Below are 17,214 nucleotides of genomic sequence, written 5' to 3'. Positions count from 1 at the left end.
TAGTGTTTGTGGCAAGTGACTCATAAAACAGCCTTAAATCTATGCAAAAAAAAACTAAAGTTAAAGATATTATCTTAGTCCTTTGCAGGTGAAATAAATTAGTCAAATTAACAAAACGCTTATTTAATACAATAAAATAATAATATAAATGAATATTAACATAAATTAAATACAATCTAAATAGTTATATTATTGGACACTAGACAGACTGATAAACAAACACAGACCGGAAGTTAAGTGAAGTCTAGGCGCGCGCGTCCGATGAAACCGTCTTTAGTTCTAAAAGTCAAAAGCATAAACTTTAAGCAGATATACAAAATCCATTTGGAGGGAAACAAGCTAAAAACAACTCGTCATCCTGTATGAACTTTAGTTTTCTGTGATGTGTTCACAAGATTCTCAGAACGTTCTGCATGATTGAGTATGGTCTTGACTTCTTCAGCATCTTCAGCTGTTCTGATCTTCTCCTCCTTGAGACCAGTCCGTTTTTAATTCTGTAAAGATCTCAATGATGAGTGATGTCATGTGTTTGTGTCAACAGTGCCATCTTCTGGACATTCTTGACATTGATTCATATGGGCAGCCTTGCGGCAAAAGCTGTTTTATGTCAATCTTGGTAAACATAATAAAGACATTTGTTAGAATGAAGAAATGAAGAGTGTTTCTGATGTGTTTTATCATTCTGATGTGTGACATTGAACAGATCTGTGGTGCTGTGATTGTGTCTGTACTGTAAGTGCATTTCATAATGATGATGATGATTATATTTAATGTATGTATTCATTTCTTACTTTACAGTTATAATGAAACCGTGAAACTAATAATATTGTCACTGTGTTGAATAATTAAATTGTAATAATTTGTAGTGATCTTTTCAAGCACCTGCTGCTAAATAATCAAACACAACATCACATGGCTTTCCCATTTAGACATTTCATTTACGTGTTACATATTTTATTCCCAAATGCTCACATGTCCACATCATCTATGAATGTGTGCAGTATGTTACTATGGCAAAACTGTCATGTCTGTAAGAATAATGAAATCAAACATTACATTTGGATATATTTTAATGTCTATAACTATATAATGTTAATTACTCTTAATGACATGTTTTTTGTGGGCATCTTCTGTAAATCATGGTATAAATTTGCAAAAAAAATTCGCTCAGGAAAAAAGAAACAAGACACATTCTAATGACATGCACTAACATATGACAGCAGAGCGAAAGTCAAACATTTAAAAGAGAACAAAACATTTAAAGCTTTGTCATCAGCAAGTTGTTTTCTATCCTGCTGTAAAATCGGTGTCCTTCTTACAGAGTCAAGATCCGCACACACAACACTGACACGATAAGAAATTAATCATGAGACCAGTCTCCAGTCCAGCAGGAGTCGCTCTGCAGCTCTTCAGTCCGCCGATAAACCCACTAAAGAAAGAAAGAAAGTCAAACATCAAGCGCTGCGTGTTCACATCACTCTGATTTTCTCTCTTGAGTGTTTTAAACAGAGTGTTGTGTGTGTGTGTTTGTGTTGAGATGTTGACGATGACGTCACAGATGTGCTGTAAATCAGTGGGAACTGATCTGTCCATGCTGGAAATTGATGATTTCATCACAGAAATCTGTCAGCTGAAGAAAGAGGTGGCGTTACTGGAGGAAAAGCTGAGGACAAGAGGAGATGAACTCAACACTGAGGTTTGGACACATTCAACATCATTTACTGCTTTTAAACTGTCATTCATGTCAAACTAAACCAAAGTGAGACATCACACATATATTCTATATAAAGCTCCAGTGCTGATGATGTGTTGTGTGTTTGTCAGATTGTGGTAAAGGTCGAGTCAAACCCCACAGACGCTCAGGACACTGTGTGTGACAGTAATCACACCTTGAATCAGGATGAATCTACTGATCAAACCTCCACAGAGTCTCTGGATTCTGTCTGTAACGCTGGAGAACAGCAGATCCTGAACACCAGACCACTCAACATGTGTTCTGTCACACTGGTGGACTGCAGGAAACTCATGGAGATGGAAACACAGACCACAGTGAAGGAAGAACAGACTGATGAAGATGAGAATCATGATGATTTTGTTCCTTCAGTCAAACCGGAGTGTGTCGAGAACCTGGAGATAAAAACAGAACCCAGATCAGATGAAGAACAGTCTAATGAAGATGATGATGATTTTATTCTTTCAGGTATGTTTCTGATCTGTTTTTAATATTTTACTGCCATATGGTTATAAGTTTTCCAGTGGCAGTGCAGAGCAAGAATAACAGCATAAGTGAGAATGAACTCATATTTTGTATAATATTGCATTACATGTTATATACAGACAGAATAGTTCACTATGGGAAACCGGCAATGTTACAGGGACAGGCAACTTAGAGAGGTGTTTCTCAGGAACGGTAGCAAATATCAAAAATATGTTCAGTCATTTCTGTCTACACGAGCAGAGTTTAGATAAAAATTGGATTAAGTTTGTTAAAGGAGTAGTGGAAAACCAGTTTTACGGATGCCTTAAAATACCAGATGAAGAAATTTCGTCTTGTGAACACTAGGTGGCGCTATAGTCAGACTTAGAACCGTCAGATCATGCTGTCAATGATTTATGAGAACAATTTCAAAATGACAGACAAACAGCTCCCACCAAAATCATCAGATCCGACATGACAGAATTTAAACACTGAGAAAGATATTTGACCAAACAGATCTCAACACCCATAGTAGGAAAAATTATTTTATCATTGGTTTTGTTCTGTTGAACACAAAATAAGACATTTTAAAGAATGTAGGATGGCAAACAGTTCTGGGGCAATTTTGACGACCATTGTTTTTATCCTACTATGGTGGAGTCAATGGGTGTTGAGATCTGTTTGGTTATAAGCATTCTTCCAAATATCTTTCTCCCGGGGGGTAACAAGGCCCCGAGGTTGCAAGATGATTTCCAGAAATCTTTTTTCTTTAGAAATAGCGTATTTAATCAATAAGTATAACAAAATATAAATATATTGGTTAAGTAAATAATAAAACCATGCAAATAAAAAGCCATCAGCATTTGGAATTTCCTCCCCCTCGATCATGACCCCTGAGGTGATTATGTCACATTAACGACATTAGCAACCACATTAGGTTACGTGCAGCAAGTCCATCTACAGCACCACGTTAAACAGTCCCATGTGAATGCAGATTATTTTTAAGGCTTCAAGTTTAGGATTTTTTTATTTGTCGAAATGAAACATTGGTTAATATTGACCAAAGTCAACGCAGGGAGGCCAGCGGACGAGGGAGGAGAAGCGCCGCAGTCAGAGGGGCCATCGTCCTCAGGTATGAAAACAAGCACATCCATCAGCACTCGAATCAGTTTGATGAAATTCAACCATCTCTAGTAATAGTGGTTTATGTATAACAACAAGTAAAGTAATGAGTAAATAACTATAAAATAATATTATGTTATTTTGTGTTGTCGTTATGCGCCTGTTTGGATAGACCCAATAAGTGCATGTGCTCAGTTGCGCGCAATGTTTGTATACTTTAACCACCTCCGAGGATAGTGGGGGTCTCGAGTCACTGGCACTGTTATTTTGGGGGTCGCGGGCTGAAAAGTTTGGGAACCCCTGACTGTATGGAGTGTGTTGCACTTTCAACTTTAAAGTCACCAATGAAAAGTGTTTTACACAGTGTTGCAGTGATTATTAAGAATTATTTATCCGTGCACACCATTATATTTTTTAATTTATTTGCGGTTGTAATCTTAAATCAAAAGCATTAAGCTCCTCTCCCCCTCTCAACAACAACTCTTCACCACATGACGTCAGAAACAGAAAAAGGGTTAGGACTATACTGACTGTCTAATGGCCAGGCATGTTTAGCCCTTCCCTGCAGGCCCAACTTACTACAAACCAATCAAAAAGGGAAGGGCAAAATAAAGCCACGCCCTACATTTTTTCTAATTTCAGAAGCCGTTTCACTTGAATGTACGTCACGATACAGAAAAAAAGTCAATCGCAACTTCCGTTTCATGCTGACTCTTGGGGGCCCCATAGTGGTGGCGGGGCCCTAAGCAGCTGCTTAGTTCGCTTATAGGGAGGGCCGGCTCTGGTCACTTGAGTCACAAATGCTCTAAAAAGTTTCTCATTCTCAGTGGACACTGATGTAGTTTCAGATGTGCTGGAGGTTCTTGTTAACGCTGTTGTGTTTGTTTCAGATGAGAGCGGTGATTCATGTTGTGATGGAGAAACGGCCTCTACATCAAAACAGCGACTGACAGCACAAACTCTTTCCTGCATCACCTGTGGAAAGACATTCAGTTCACAGAGACGTTTAGAGACACATGAGAGAAAACACACAGAACAGAAACTCTTCACCTGCACCAGATGTGACATCAGCTTTCCTACCTTACAAGAGAAGAAACTTCATTCACAAGAGCACAGAGACCAGAAACACTTTCACTGTCAGCAGTGTGGGAAGGTTTGTGTCTCGTCTTCTAGTCTGAACGCTCACATGAGGACACACACTGGAGAAAAACCTTTCCACTGCAGTGAATGTGGCAAATATTTCAGAACCAAAGGAAATCTTGTTACTCATCAGAGAATTCACACGGGAGAAAAACCGTACGAGAAGAAACACTTTAACTGTGAGAAGTGTGGGAAGAGTTTTTTTACAACTTCTTCTAATATAAACGCTCACATGAGGACACACACTGGAGAAAAACCTTTCCACTGCAGTCAATGTGACAAATATTTCAGAACCAAAGGAAATCTTGTTGCTCATCAGAGAATTCACACGGGAGAAAAACCGCACGCGTGTCCTCACTGTGACAAGAGATTTTACCATTCATCTGATGTTAAGATACACATGCGTTCACACACCGATGAGAGACCGTATGAGTGCAGTGAATGTGGAAAAGCCTTTAGGGATTCAGGTTCTTTAAAGTCGCACCAAACAACTCACTCTGAGGAGAAACTCTATCAGTGTTCACACTGTGATAAACGCTTCCGTCATAAATCTTATCTGATAACTCATGAGAGAACTCACACTGGAGAGAAACCTTACGTCTGCTCTCAGTGTGGAAAGAGCTTCTCTTATTCACAACATTTCAGAGAACATCAGAGAATTCACACTGGAGAGAAACCTTATCAGTGCAGTGTTTGTGGAAAGAGTTTTAATCGTAAGAACATTTTAAAGAAACACAAGAGAACTCATACAGGAGAAAGACCTTACAAATGCTTTCAGTGTGACAAGACGTTTACTCGATCAGATGTCTTGAAAACTCATCAGAGAATTCACACGGGGGAAAGACCGTACGCGTGTCCTCACTGTGACAAGAGATTCAAAGACAAAGCTCATCTGAGGAAACACGTGCGTGTACACACCGATGAGAGACCGTATCAGTGCAGTGAATGTGGAAAAACCTTTAGACAGTCACATGGTCTAAAGTCACATCAAACAACTCACTCTGAGGAGAAACTCTATCAGTGTTCACACTGTGATAAACGCTTCCGTCAGAAAGCTCATCTGGTGACTCATGAGAGAAATCACACTGGACCCAGCGGGCACCTTGATGTCAAAAGACGTGAAATTGACATCAAAAACTTCACGTCCATTTGACATCTTTCAAAGAAACTGGTCAACGCACATATTCTGAATCCGAGCACAGACAAAGTGTTGTACCCCCATTCGGGAGCAGAAGATCGTTCTTCAGGTGTGATCAGTGTTGGCTTTAGTCGAGCTCTTTAACACTTGTACTTTCATTAACTCGTGATTTTCTAAGCTTGCAATAGTGCTTCCATAAGACCACTTTTGTATTAGTAATGAAAGACAAGATTTGAGAAGGTTTAGTTGGAGTTGAATGCTTTAAATGACAAGAGTCAAACAGTAATAAAGTTAAGAAGCTTCTTCAAGTAGTTTTGTTGCAGATCCTGTTAATGTTCAGATTCCCAAATGTGAAAGTATGGTCACAAAATAAACCCAAACTGTTACGGACTAACCATCAACACTCATCACACTAATCTCAACGAATGTGACAGTCATCAAACTTGCATGCTGGGAGTCATGAATGAGTTTTGTACTACGATGTTACCCAGCATGCATTGCTGCATAAAGCTTTCTTTTGTTGATTGTCACCATTGTTGAGTTTCAATTGCAAACTGCACTGGGTCATCATAGGTTTCTGTGGGAAAATATCTGTTCATATTCATTCAGAATTGATGGGGAAAAAACAGTGTTGAATGTCTAGAGGAATTTCTTACACGTGTAATATTGTTTTACATAAATACACTTATGCATCAATGATTTAATATAGAAAATAGATGATTTGATCATTGTATTTGTATTGAAATGCTGTTGTAACTTTTGTTGCTTTCTTATAAATTGCTTCATTGTCGTCCTCAGATTTACAGGTCTGTTCAGACAGCCTGCTTCTAAATACAGTTAACGTACACATCCTCTCAACCTGTAATGCATTTATTTCCCATTCCACAGATCTTGCTAACTTTTGATCTAGTTTAGAGAATGTCACCTTTCATTTTTGTTCGCTAATGAAAGAGGCAGAGATGGGGAAAATATACATTTGTAAACAATAATTTAATTGTTTTTCTATATTGTTAACATACAGAAAAAGTCCAAAGACATATCTCTTTAAAGTAAATATGAACACTGTCACAAAAATAATAAATTATAAAAAATAAAAAAACAACTGAACAAAAAACGGGTGGCTGAATCTATTGTGCCTGTAAAAATATTACCTGGAAGACTAAAGTTTTCTGTGTGGATGGTAAAGGAGTAGATCTGAAAAAAATAATTCTGTTAATTACACGATGTGCCGATTAATTACACTGATTGATCGCTTTTTAATCAAACACACTTTTTTTTTTTTTTAGAAATTATCCCCAAAAGATCTTTTCAGGTCATTGATGATAAAACTATTACAATTGTGTTGAAGGTGTGATTCGACATAAAATGGCACCGGAATCATCACAGTAGCGTCTTTTAACAGTTTTGTCTATAGTGTCTATAATCTTACCATCATTTTGTTTAAACATACAGTTTGTTCTGTGGAACTTCAGTTTAAATTGTTTGGAAATCAGTTGAATTTAGTCTTTTACTACCAATAGTCTTTATTTAGTCATGGATAGACCGTTTCAGCTGCAACAACGTAAACAATCGTTATGAGGCTAAAATTAACTTAACCGGTAGACCTCCAAAAGGATCAAGAACTGTTGAGTAGCTTTAATTTGATTTAAAACGGTTAACATATAATAAAATAAGAATTAAATACAAAATAAAGTTTTATATTCTAACCAAAACGAAAGATAACTTTGGGCCAGGCGTCACATGAAAACACTCTATAAATGTGTTGTTTGATATTGAACATCTTGCTTATGTGACAGTTTTTAGTTCATGATAGACATGTGTAACAGATATTGTTCTGAGCATTATTATTCACGAGGAGTTATACAGTATTTTTTACGTATTTTCTGTTTTCACGTAGGAATCTGAATAATCCTACTTTCCACAAAATAACTATTGAAAAGCAACCTCAAGTGCTCTGTTGGAGTATGTCGGGTTCAGTTTTGAATATTTCTTGTGGAAATTGTACACTGTAATTGTACAATATGTGTCCGGCGGCACTTGTATATGAAACTTCAACAAGGTATCAGTATCTGAAATAAATGATTGAAGGTCTTCCTCTCGCTGTGGATCTTTTTTGTTTTGACATGATAAGTACTTTGAATTTGTCCATAACAGGGTGGACATATTTTGTGGTTCGCTCATAACACTGTCTTGTGCTTGCTGTTGTTTTATGAGACGCACATTTATAACAGCTGAAGGTCTTCATGATACAACACTTGTGAAGTTGAATGGTAAATCTCTGCAATTGTGAAGTCTCAAAGACATTTAATGGGGATTATGTCCCAACTGCATTCCACTTCTGTTACATTAAATGTTGTTGGATTACATTCAGTTGAAAAAGTGTGTGCGTTATCCTCGATGAATGGGCACAGACATACATTTACGTTGTATGTTGATAGATATTTTTTCATACATGTTATTTGTCAACAAGAAGACATTAGGTCATGTACAGACACGGTTCTCACTTCCTTTGCATGCAAGGGAATAAGCAAACCTGTGCACATACTCCATAACTTTCCATCATCCACCAGCACAAAGCACTTTCTTATGCATTAGAAAACAAAGGTAAGAGATTAAAATAAATACAAATGACCGTGAGGAATAAAAGAGAAAATCTAATTTCCATCACAAGGCACTTTACCAGGACAAAGTTCATTTCTATAAAGCTGCTTTCTATCAATGTATGTAAAATCAGCGCTGCATCCTCACACGGACTCTTTTCCTGTTAGTCTTGCACTTTCAGTAAAGCAGATGAGTTTATTATTGGTTGCTAAATTCTTAGAGCTACAGATTAAAATGTAAATATTAGATATTTTTAAATGTAAATAAAAAATCTCTGTTCAACGGTTTAATAACATTGACTACACAGCTTTATAGTTCTTCAGATTCTGGTGTGTCAAAGTAGTTGCATTAGGTTTTATGTTGTAGTTCCCCACGTTTTCATACATTGTTGAAGTTTGGCAATAGTACTGTATACACAGTACAGTGCGATTATTGACAACATGTTTTTAATGCGGTAGGAAACGGTCCTAAATAATATTCGAAAATAGAATTAGTATGCCCAAAATCATAGTATGCTGAAATTAGTATTCTCAAAGTACCCGGATGGTCAGGTCTACTGTTTCCGGTGAAAATTCGAAGTGTGAATCCAATGTGGACACTTAACGGCTGATGTTACCCACAACTCACAGCGAGAGGGCGGATTAGTGACGCTACACTTCATTAATAGCACGAAATAAAAGATTCATTCGCTAAATTAATTAATAAATAAATACATTACATACAAAATAATAAATGAATAAATACTTAAATGCAAGCAAGAGCTGTATTTTGATGTTCGTGACAGTTAAGGATCACACTGTCGTCTAGGCAACAACTGTCACTTCCGTTTCGCGTTAGTATGTCCCAGTGCTTGTCTGAAGTTTAAAATCATTGGTGTACCCGTAAGCCAATCACATAGCGTTTGGTTATGACGTATGTTATGCGCCGGCTCAGCCGCCTCGAGCTTCCGCTGTAAACACAGGTATGCGGCGAAAACAAAACCATCGAGCGAGTGATGGCTGTGAACGACTTTTGCAGATTATGTGAAGTAAATCTGCGCATCCACGGTACAATTAGTGCATCTAAACTCATATTTGACAGTAGAGACAAACACGAAAATATTTGCAGCCAACTGTCAAAGTTAGGATTAGTTCTGTTAAACACGGCTGTTCGTTCATTTCGAGTCTGTCGGAAATGCTGCAATTTAATTGCAAGATTACAGCATGACATGGCAATGTTCAAGGACTGGAAAAGAAAGGAGACACTGACCTGTCAACAGGGTTCCAGTTCGAGCTCGACAGATAAAAGAGACCGAGATACAGCCTCTAAAACTCCAAGGACCATAAAAAAGCCGAGGAAGGCCATGGATTTGCCATCACGGAGCAGTGTCACCGAGGTGGGTTGAACACTACAATGCTAGTTTGGACATAGGTCCAGTACTTTTACTTGTTTGCAAATCTAATCAATTTAAAATCATCATTTGTGTTCTGTCACAATCACAATTATCGCTTTGCCGGTGTTGTGCCGAAAACAGACTCCCTGCCAAATTATGACTCCCCCATTCCCCACTAACATTAGGTGTTAGGTGTGGGGGAGGGGTTAGGATTAGCCAATCCCCAGCCAAATCAATGAGGGGAGTCGCAATCTGGAGGGGATTCCAAATTCGGCACAACACCGGACTCTGGCTTCCCCAGTTTCTCGCTGACGATCGGTAACAGTTGATAAATTAAACGTTTCCCAAAACCTGTCGGGAGTAGGGCCACAACATCACCTCCATTCAAAACGTGAACCAAACACTCTTGTTCAGGCTTCAGTCGGCGAATGCCCGTGGAATATTCTCCACAACAGAGCGAATAGCATCCCGTGTCTGTCTCCAGTCCAGCAGGAGTCGCTCTGCAGCTCTTCAGTCCGCCGATAAACCCACTAAAGAAAGAAAGAAAGTCAAACATCAAGCGCTGCGTGTTCACATCACTCTGATTTTCTCTCTTGAGTGTTTTAAACAGAGTGTTGTGTGTGTGTGTTTGTGTTGAGATGTTGAGGATGACGTCACAGATGTGCTGTAAATCAGTGGGAACTGATCTGTCCATGCTGGATATTGATGATTTCATCACAGAAATCTGTCAGCTGAAGAAAGAGGTGGCGTTACTGGAGGAAAAGCTGAGGACAAGAGGAGATGAACTCAACACTGAGGTTTGGACACATTCAACATCATTTACTGCTTTTAAATGTTTGTATTTTAATACTGTTTTTAATCTCACTGTCATAGTTTATAGCTTTATCTAAATATATTTCCTCTCTGAACAGAAGTCCAGACACACACAGGACTCGGAGCTCAGCCTCACTTTACTCTGTTATACTGACACAAACCCCACAGACGCTCAGGACACTGTGTGTGACAGTAATCACACCTTGAATCAGGATGAATCTACTGATCAAACCTCCACAGAGTCTCTGGATTCTGTCTGTAACGCTGGAGAACAGCAGATCCTGAACACCAGACCACTCAACATGTGTTCTGTCACACTGATGGACTGCAGGAAACTGATGGAGATGAGAAGACAAACACCAGCAGAAGAAGAAGATCACACTGATGAAGATGAGAATCACGATGATGATGATGATTTCATCCCTTCAGGTATGTTTCCTCTATTGTTTTTTCAAATTATTTCACTGTCATGTCAGTTACTGTTTCATAAAAGGTGTGTTTATGTCTCAAACGCACTAAAAACATTTCTCATTCTCAGTGGACACTGATGTAGTTTCAGATGTGCTGGAGGTTGTTGTTAACGCTGTTGTGTTTGTTTCAGATGAGAGCGGTGATTCATGTTGTGATGGAGAAACGGCCTCTACATCAAAACAGCGACTGACAGCACAAACTCTTTCCTGCATCACCTGTGGAAAGACATTCAGTTCACAGAGACGTTTAGAGACACATGAGAGAAAACACACAGAACAGAAACTCTTCACCTGCACCAGATGTGACATCAGCTTTCCTACCTTACAAGAGAAGAAACTTCATTCACAAGAGCACAGAGACCAGAAACACTTTCACTGTCAGCAGTGTGGGAGAGCTTGTGTCTCGTCTTCTAGTCTGAAGATTCACATGAGGACACACACTGGAGAAAAACCTTTCCACTGCAGTCAATGTGACAAATATTTCAGCTCCAAAGGAAATCTTGTTACTCATCAGAGAATTCACACGGGAGAAAAACCGTACGAGTGTCCTCACTGTGACAAGAGATTCAGTTACGGATCCTATATAAAGAGACACCTGCGTTTACACACCAGTGAGAGACCGTATCAGTGCAGTGAATGTGGAAAAACCTTTAGACAGTTATCTGGTCTAAAGTCGCACCAAACAACTCACTCTGAGGAGAAACTCTATCAGTGTTCACACTGTGACAAACGTTTCAGTCATAAATCTAATCTGACAACTCATGAGAGAGTTCACACTGGAGAGAAACCTTACCTCTGCTCTCACTGTGGAAAGAGCTTTTCTAACCCAAGTTCTTTTATTTTTCATAAAAGAATTCACACTGGAGAAAAACCTTATCACTGCAGTGTTTGTGGGAAGAGTTTTAATCGTCAGAACAATTTTACAAAACACCAGAGAATTCACACAGGTGAAAGACTCTATAAATGTTCTCAGTGTGACAAGACGTTTGCTCGACCAGATGTCCTAAAAACCCACAAGAGAGTTCACACTGGAGAGAAACCTTATCACTGCTCCATCTGTGGAGAGAGATTCACTTATTTAGGAAGTTTTAATTCTCATCAGAAGAAACATGCTGAAGAACAAACTGCACTGGAATCATCATAGCGTCTTTAAACCCTGAGCTCTTACTGTCAGTCAATATCACATTGAGTTTTCAGATGAATTGATGATGGAATTCAGTGTTTTACAGCTACAACAAGAAATGTCCAAATGTCATTCCTGTGTGTCAGTAAATGTGTTCAGATGCTTCTATGATGAAAGAATATATAAAAATACAATTTTGTTTGAATAGGGACATAAACATGACTTTAAACATGCACTGTACATCGAGAGTCATCAATATATACTGTATATAACTTTCATATTTGATATTTGTAGTGGGTTTAATGTTTATTGAATTCATAGGAAGTTATAATTACATTTTGTTGTTACGATTTGCAGTACAGTAAGGAATCAAATAAAATGGTATGTGCGTGGCATATTTTATTAATTACTGAATTGCAATTGTGTTACGTTTGTTCACGTGATATTCTTATATCAGTGGATGATTTATATATAGCAGAGAGAACGAGAGAGAAAGGCTTGAGTCCTAAATCGCATACTCAATGAGTAGGTACTCAATGTCAGTAGGTACGAACTGTTTACCCTGAATGGATGTAGTATGCGATCTGCCGTTGTCCGCCATATTGATGATCTTCTTCTTCTCCTTTTTAATGGTGGGGAGCAAATTACTTTAGTGGTGCATGTCGCCACCTACTGTACTGGAGTGTACACGGCCAAAGATTAACCATGTGACGTAATAACAAGCGCAACAACCGAAGTTATGAGAGACAGGTGCATTAACATCAGTAATGCTAACTTTAGCTTCCATGAGTTTTTCCAGCATTTGCAACATGTTTGTAATGCCTTCACAAAGGAGACGTCGGGTATCTTATAAATTAAGTGTACCCTAGAAATGCATTGCTGGCCCACACCTACACTTGTGCTCAATATTATTGATAAGTGCTGACCAATACTGATTTTTTTTCCTGAAAAATGATATTTACATTTTACATTTAGTCATTTATCAGACGCTTTTATCCATATATTGATATAGTGTATTAAAATAAGCTATTAAATGTAATTGTATTGCCATATGCCATCTATGCATTAATACAGACTACAAAAATGTGAATGGATACGTTTTCAGTGAAGCAATGACATAATGCATGAAGTAATGTAATATGTTTTATTTACAGAAAACTAGTATAAACATGAATAAAAAATACATAAATTTGATGTAAGAATTTTTTTGTTTAAATAATTGTTAATACATATACAAGTTAACATCACATAAATCAAAGCTTTATTTCAATTTATTGTTGTAACAAATTATCCTGTTGAACCCCACACCCTACTGCCATCTCGCAGCGGACCACCGTCACCACCGTCGTGATTTTAACAAGTTTGACTGTTACAGGGACAGATGTGCACACAAGATTCAAGTGACCTCTGTGATTTGTGCTCAATACTGCATGTGGAGGTAGTTGCACATGTGTTAATTCGCTGTTCATTCAACTCACATTTTCCTGAATTCATCAACAGTACTAATGGAGAAATAAAATATACACATTATGTTTAGTTACTTAAGTAAATATGTTTATTTACATGACTTATATGTATCTATGCAAGTGTAACCGGTCCTACTCGCCCCGCTCTGCGCGGGCCTCGAACCGGTATGCTCCTGTATGAACTTATCTTGCCCCGTGGGCTCATGGGATAGAGTAGTGTCCCAAGTATCTGTCGCTGGGTGCTTCAGAATGTGGGCGTAACCAGTAAGCCATCCGTGAATTTCTCACCTACTCTCTTATGAATACTGAGGATTCGGACATACGTGTGTATTTGTGCAGTTAATATATCTGTCAGTGTGGGATTGAATGCAGATGTAACACATGTGCGAGTGGCTGTGGAATGCAGATAGCACACTACATCTGGCAGACGTCTATTTGACGTCTGCATTTACATCTGGAAGGTATCTGCAATATATAGTTTGTTCATCTGCAATACGTCTCAGAGACGTCTGCTGTCAGATGTCATATAGACGTCTAACAGATGTTTATGACTTAGAATGGATGTAAAACTGCTCTTTCTAAGATGTTTATCAGATGTTTTTACACAGCAGATGTTTTCCAGATCTTTAGCAGACGTCTTACAGAAGTACGTGTGCTAGCTGGATAAGTTTCTTGGACAGACTGATCAAATCGCTTTATAAGACGTCAATGGTTATGAGCCGAGGGAATTACTTTGTACTGAATGTAGCAGCGTTTTGGACTTTCAAAGATGTGGCATCTCAGGACACCGTTCTTAAAGTCTCTCCACTTATTTGAAATGTTAAGGCAGGCCAGGTCAAGATGATTGACGCCAGTTGACAAGCCCTGCGGTATGCAAGCCTCTCTTAAGTGGAACACAAAATAAGGTATTTTGAGAAATGTTTTAAACATTAAACATAAACATTATTAAAAATAACTAGCCATTGAAACACGCACTGAGTTAGTTGCGTCACTTATATGTAAATTTACTCGCCGCTGATTGGTTCACGTTCGGTGTGAGATCTCTAATCTAGATCATAACCTGCTCCAGAGCAGTTTAGCTGTGCAGTGTAAATTACCATGACGATGAACACCGATTAAAGCTGAGTTACTTTCATGGTACCTAAAACCCAGGGTTGGCGCAAACTAATCCTAAACTTACCTGGCTAGCCACCTAAACCGGCTTCATGGTACAGGCCCCAGATCTTTGAGAACATAAAAAATAAATGTTAATACTTTTAGTCATAGCCCAGTGCAAATGCAATTTGGATGTATTTTAAAATATTTTTTTTATAAATAAAATGTTTAAGATTTAGAATGTGCTGTTTCTGACGTTTATCAGATGTTTCTACACAGCAGATGTTTTTCAGATCTTTAGCAGACATTTCAGACGTGTCTGTGCTATGGGGCGCTAAATAAATCACCCAAATAACTTACCATTCACATTAAAAATGTTTTTTTTTTTGGCGTAAATTTGGTTGCCAAATGCTCACATGTCAACAGCACTCATATAGTATACAAGTGAACAGTATGTTCCTCTGATAGCCTGAAACATGCACAAGTTCTCTTTATGCTCCAACTCAAAGTTTCGAGTCACAAAGGTTTGAAATGACAAGATGGTGAGTAAACGATTTCAGTTTTGGGGACCATTGCTTCTAAAAATCAAACCCCTAACGCATAGATCAAACATACAAGAAAAATAAACAAATAAACAATACCTGAGAATATGACAACTTTCTGTTGCTTTGGTTACTCTGTACGTTGCTGTAAAGGTGAAAAAAAGTCACACAGGTTTGGAATGACATGAGGATGAATGAAAGATTTCTCATTTTTGAGTCATATTGACAGAACGTAGAAATGGTTGTATTTATGTGTTACCATCAGCATTCAATCCCACACTGACAGATATATTCACTGCACAAACACACACGTATAAACTCACCCCAATCAGCTGCAATTCTGCAAACGGACGTCTGTCTTCTGCATTTTGAGTGGTTTTGATATGAAGTTCTCTGTATCCCAGCAGGACATCATCACAACACTTTCCTCTGCTTCCTACACTTTCTCTGCTATACATCAATCATCCACTGATAGAAGAATATCACGTGAACAAACGTTACGCTAAAAATTATTCAATTACAATTCAGTTATTAATAAAATATGCCACGCACATACCATTTTTATTTTATTCCTTACTGTACTGCACATACGAATAAGATGTAATTGTAAATTCCTCGATAAACATTTAAAACGCTACAAATATCAAAGTTTTATATATATATTGATGACTCTTGGTGTACAGTGCATATTTTAAAGTCATGTTTATGTACCTATTCAAACAAAAAAACAATTTTTATATATTTTTTCATCATGGTAGAAAATAGAACATAGTCTGAACATAGACACATTTACTGACACACAGGATGACATTTGGACATTTCTTGTTGTAGCTGTAAAACACTGAATTCCATCATCAATTCATCTGAAAACTCAATGTGATATTGACTGACAGTAAGAGCTCAGGGTTTAAAGACGCTATGATGATGATTCCAGTGCAGTTTGTCCTTCAGCATGTTTCTTCTGATGAGTCTTCAAACTTTTTATATAAGTGAATCTCTCACCACAGATGGAGCAGTGATAAGGTTTCTCTCCAGTGTGAACTCTCTTATGGGTTCTCAGGACTTCTGATCGAGCAAACGTCTTGTCACACTGAGAACATTTATAAGGTCTTTCACCTGTGTGAATTCTCTGATGCATTGTAAAAATATCCTGACGATTAAAACTCTTTCCACAAACACTGCAATGATAAGGTTTTTCTCCAGTGTGAATTACCTGATGTGCTAATAGATTGTTACGTCGACTGAAACTCTTCCCACAAACACTGCAGTAATGAGGTTTCTCTCCGGTGTGAATTCTCTGATGACGTGTCAGATTAGCTTTCTGACAGAAACTTTTATCACAGTGTGAACACTGATAGAGTTTCTCCTCAGAGTGAGTTCTCTGGTGTACCTTCAGACCATGTGACTGTCTAAAGGTTTTTCCACATTCACTGCACTGATACGGTTTCTCATCTGTGTGTAAACGCATGTGTTCCTTCATATGAGGTTTGTGGTTGAATCTCTTGTCACAGTGAGGACACGCATACCGTTTTTCTCCCGTGTGAGTTCTCTGATGAGCAACAAGAGTTCCTTTGGTACTGAAATATTTGCCACATTGACTGCAGTGGAAAGGTTTTTCTCCAGTGTGTGACCTCATGTGAATGTTCAGATGAGAAGAGCGGAGAAAGTTCTTCCCACACTGCTGACAGTGAAAGTGTTTCTGGTCTCTGTGCTCTTGTGAATGAAGTTTCTTCTCTTGTAAGGTAGGAAAGCTGATGTCACATCTGGTGCAGGTGAAGAGTTTCTGTTCTGTGTGTTTTCTCTCATGTGTCTCTAAACGTCTCTGTGAACTGAATGTCTTTCCACAGGTGATGCAGGAAAGAGTTTGTGCTGTCAGTCGCTGTTTTGATGTAGAGGCCGTTTCTCCATCACAACATGAATCACCGCTCTCATCTGAAACAAACACAACAGCGTTAACAACAACCTCCAGCACATCTGAAACTACATCAGTGTCCACTGAGAATGAGAAATGTTTTTAGTGCGTTTGAGACATAAACACACCTTTTATGAAACAGTAACTGACATGACAGTGAAATAATTTGAAAAAACAATAGAGGAAACATACCTGAAGGGATGAAATCATCATCATCATCATC

At 38.2% G+C, this 17,214-nt stretch overlaps 3 protein-coding genes across 4 annotated transcripts in view; 2 read left to right on the top strand and 1 right to left on the bottom strand.

The window, feature by feature from the left end:
• Positions 1-926: 926 nt before the first annotated feature.
• LOC130552891 (zinc finger protein 883-like) lies at positions 927-8,130 on the top strand. Of its 2 annotated transcripts, XM_057331564.1 has the most exons (4): positions 927-1,696; positions 1,825-2,200; positions 3,273-3,329; positions 4,210-8,130. In XM_057331564.1, exons 1-4 carry the CDS (start codon positions 1,538-1,540, stop codon positions 5,610-5,612), a joined length of 1,995 nt encoding a protein of 664 aa, XP_057187547.1. In that variant the 5' UTR covers positions 927-1,537; the 3' UTR covers positions 5,613-8,130. The 2 variants fall into 2 exon arrangements, with proteins under 2 accessions (XP_057187547.1, XP_057187548.1); XM_057331565.1 differs by lacking the exon at positions 3,273-3,329 and having other exon boundaries at positions 928-1,696; positions 4,210-8,129.
• A 989-nt stretch (positions 8,131-9,119) lies between these two features.
• On the top strand, positions 9,120-13,071 carry LOC130552907 (zinc finger protein 501-like). The gene is made up of 3 exons (XM_057331590.1): positions 9,120-10,367; positions 10,482-10,812; positions 10,985-13,071. The coding sequence occupies exons 1-3, from the start codon at positions 10,209-10,211 to the stop codon at positions 11,995-11,997; spliced, it is 1,503 nt and encodes a 500-aa protein (XP_057187573.1). The 5' UTR covers positions 9,120-10,208; the 3' UTR covers positions 11,998-13,071.
• A 2,423-nt stretch (positions 13,072-15,494) lies between these two features.
• The window catches only part of LOC130553094 (zinc finger protein 271-like), a 10,274-nt gene continuing 8,554 nt past the window's right edge, over positions 15,495-17,214 (bottom strand). Inside the window, exons 4-5 of the mRNA XM_057331840.1 lie at positions 17,184-17,214; positions 15,495-17,011 (exon numbers count right to left, since the gene is read on the bottom strand). Of these exons, the coding sequence (XP_057187823.1) occupies positions 15,996-17,011; positions 17,184-17,214 (1,047 nt within the window). The 3' untranslated portion in view covers positions 15,495-15,995. The remainder of the gene's footprint in view (positions 17,012-17,183) is intronic.

The sequence above is a fragment of the Triplophysa rosa genome, linkage group LG4 (assembly GCF_024868665.1).
Source record: "Triplophysa rosa linkage group LG4, Trosa_1v2, whole genome shotgun sequence".
In the NCBI taxonomy this organism is placed as follows: Eukaryota; Metazoa; Chordata; class Actinopteri; order Cypriniformes; family Nemacheilidae; genus Triplophysa; species Triplophysa rosa.
Note: the sequence above shows the minus strand (reverse complement) of the source record. Positions and strands in the feature narration are given on the sequence as shown.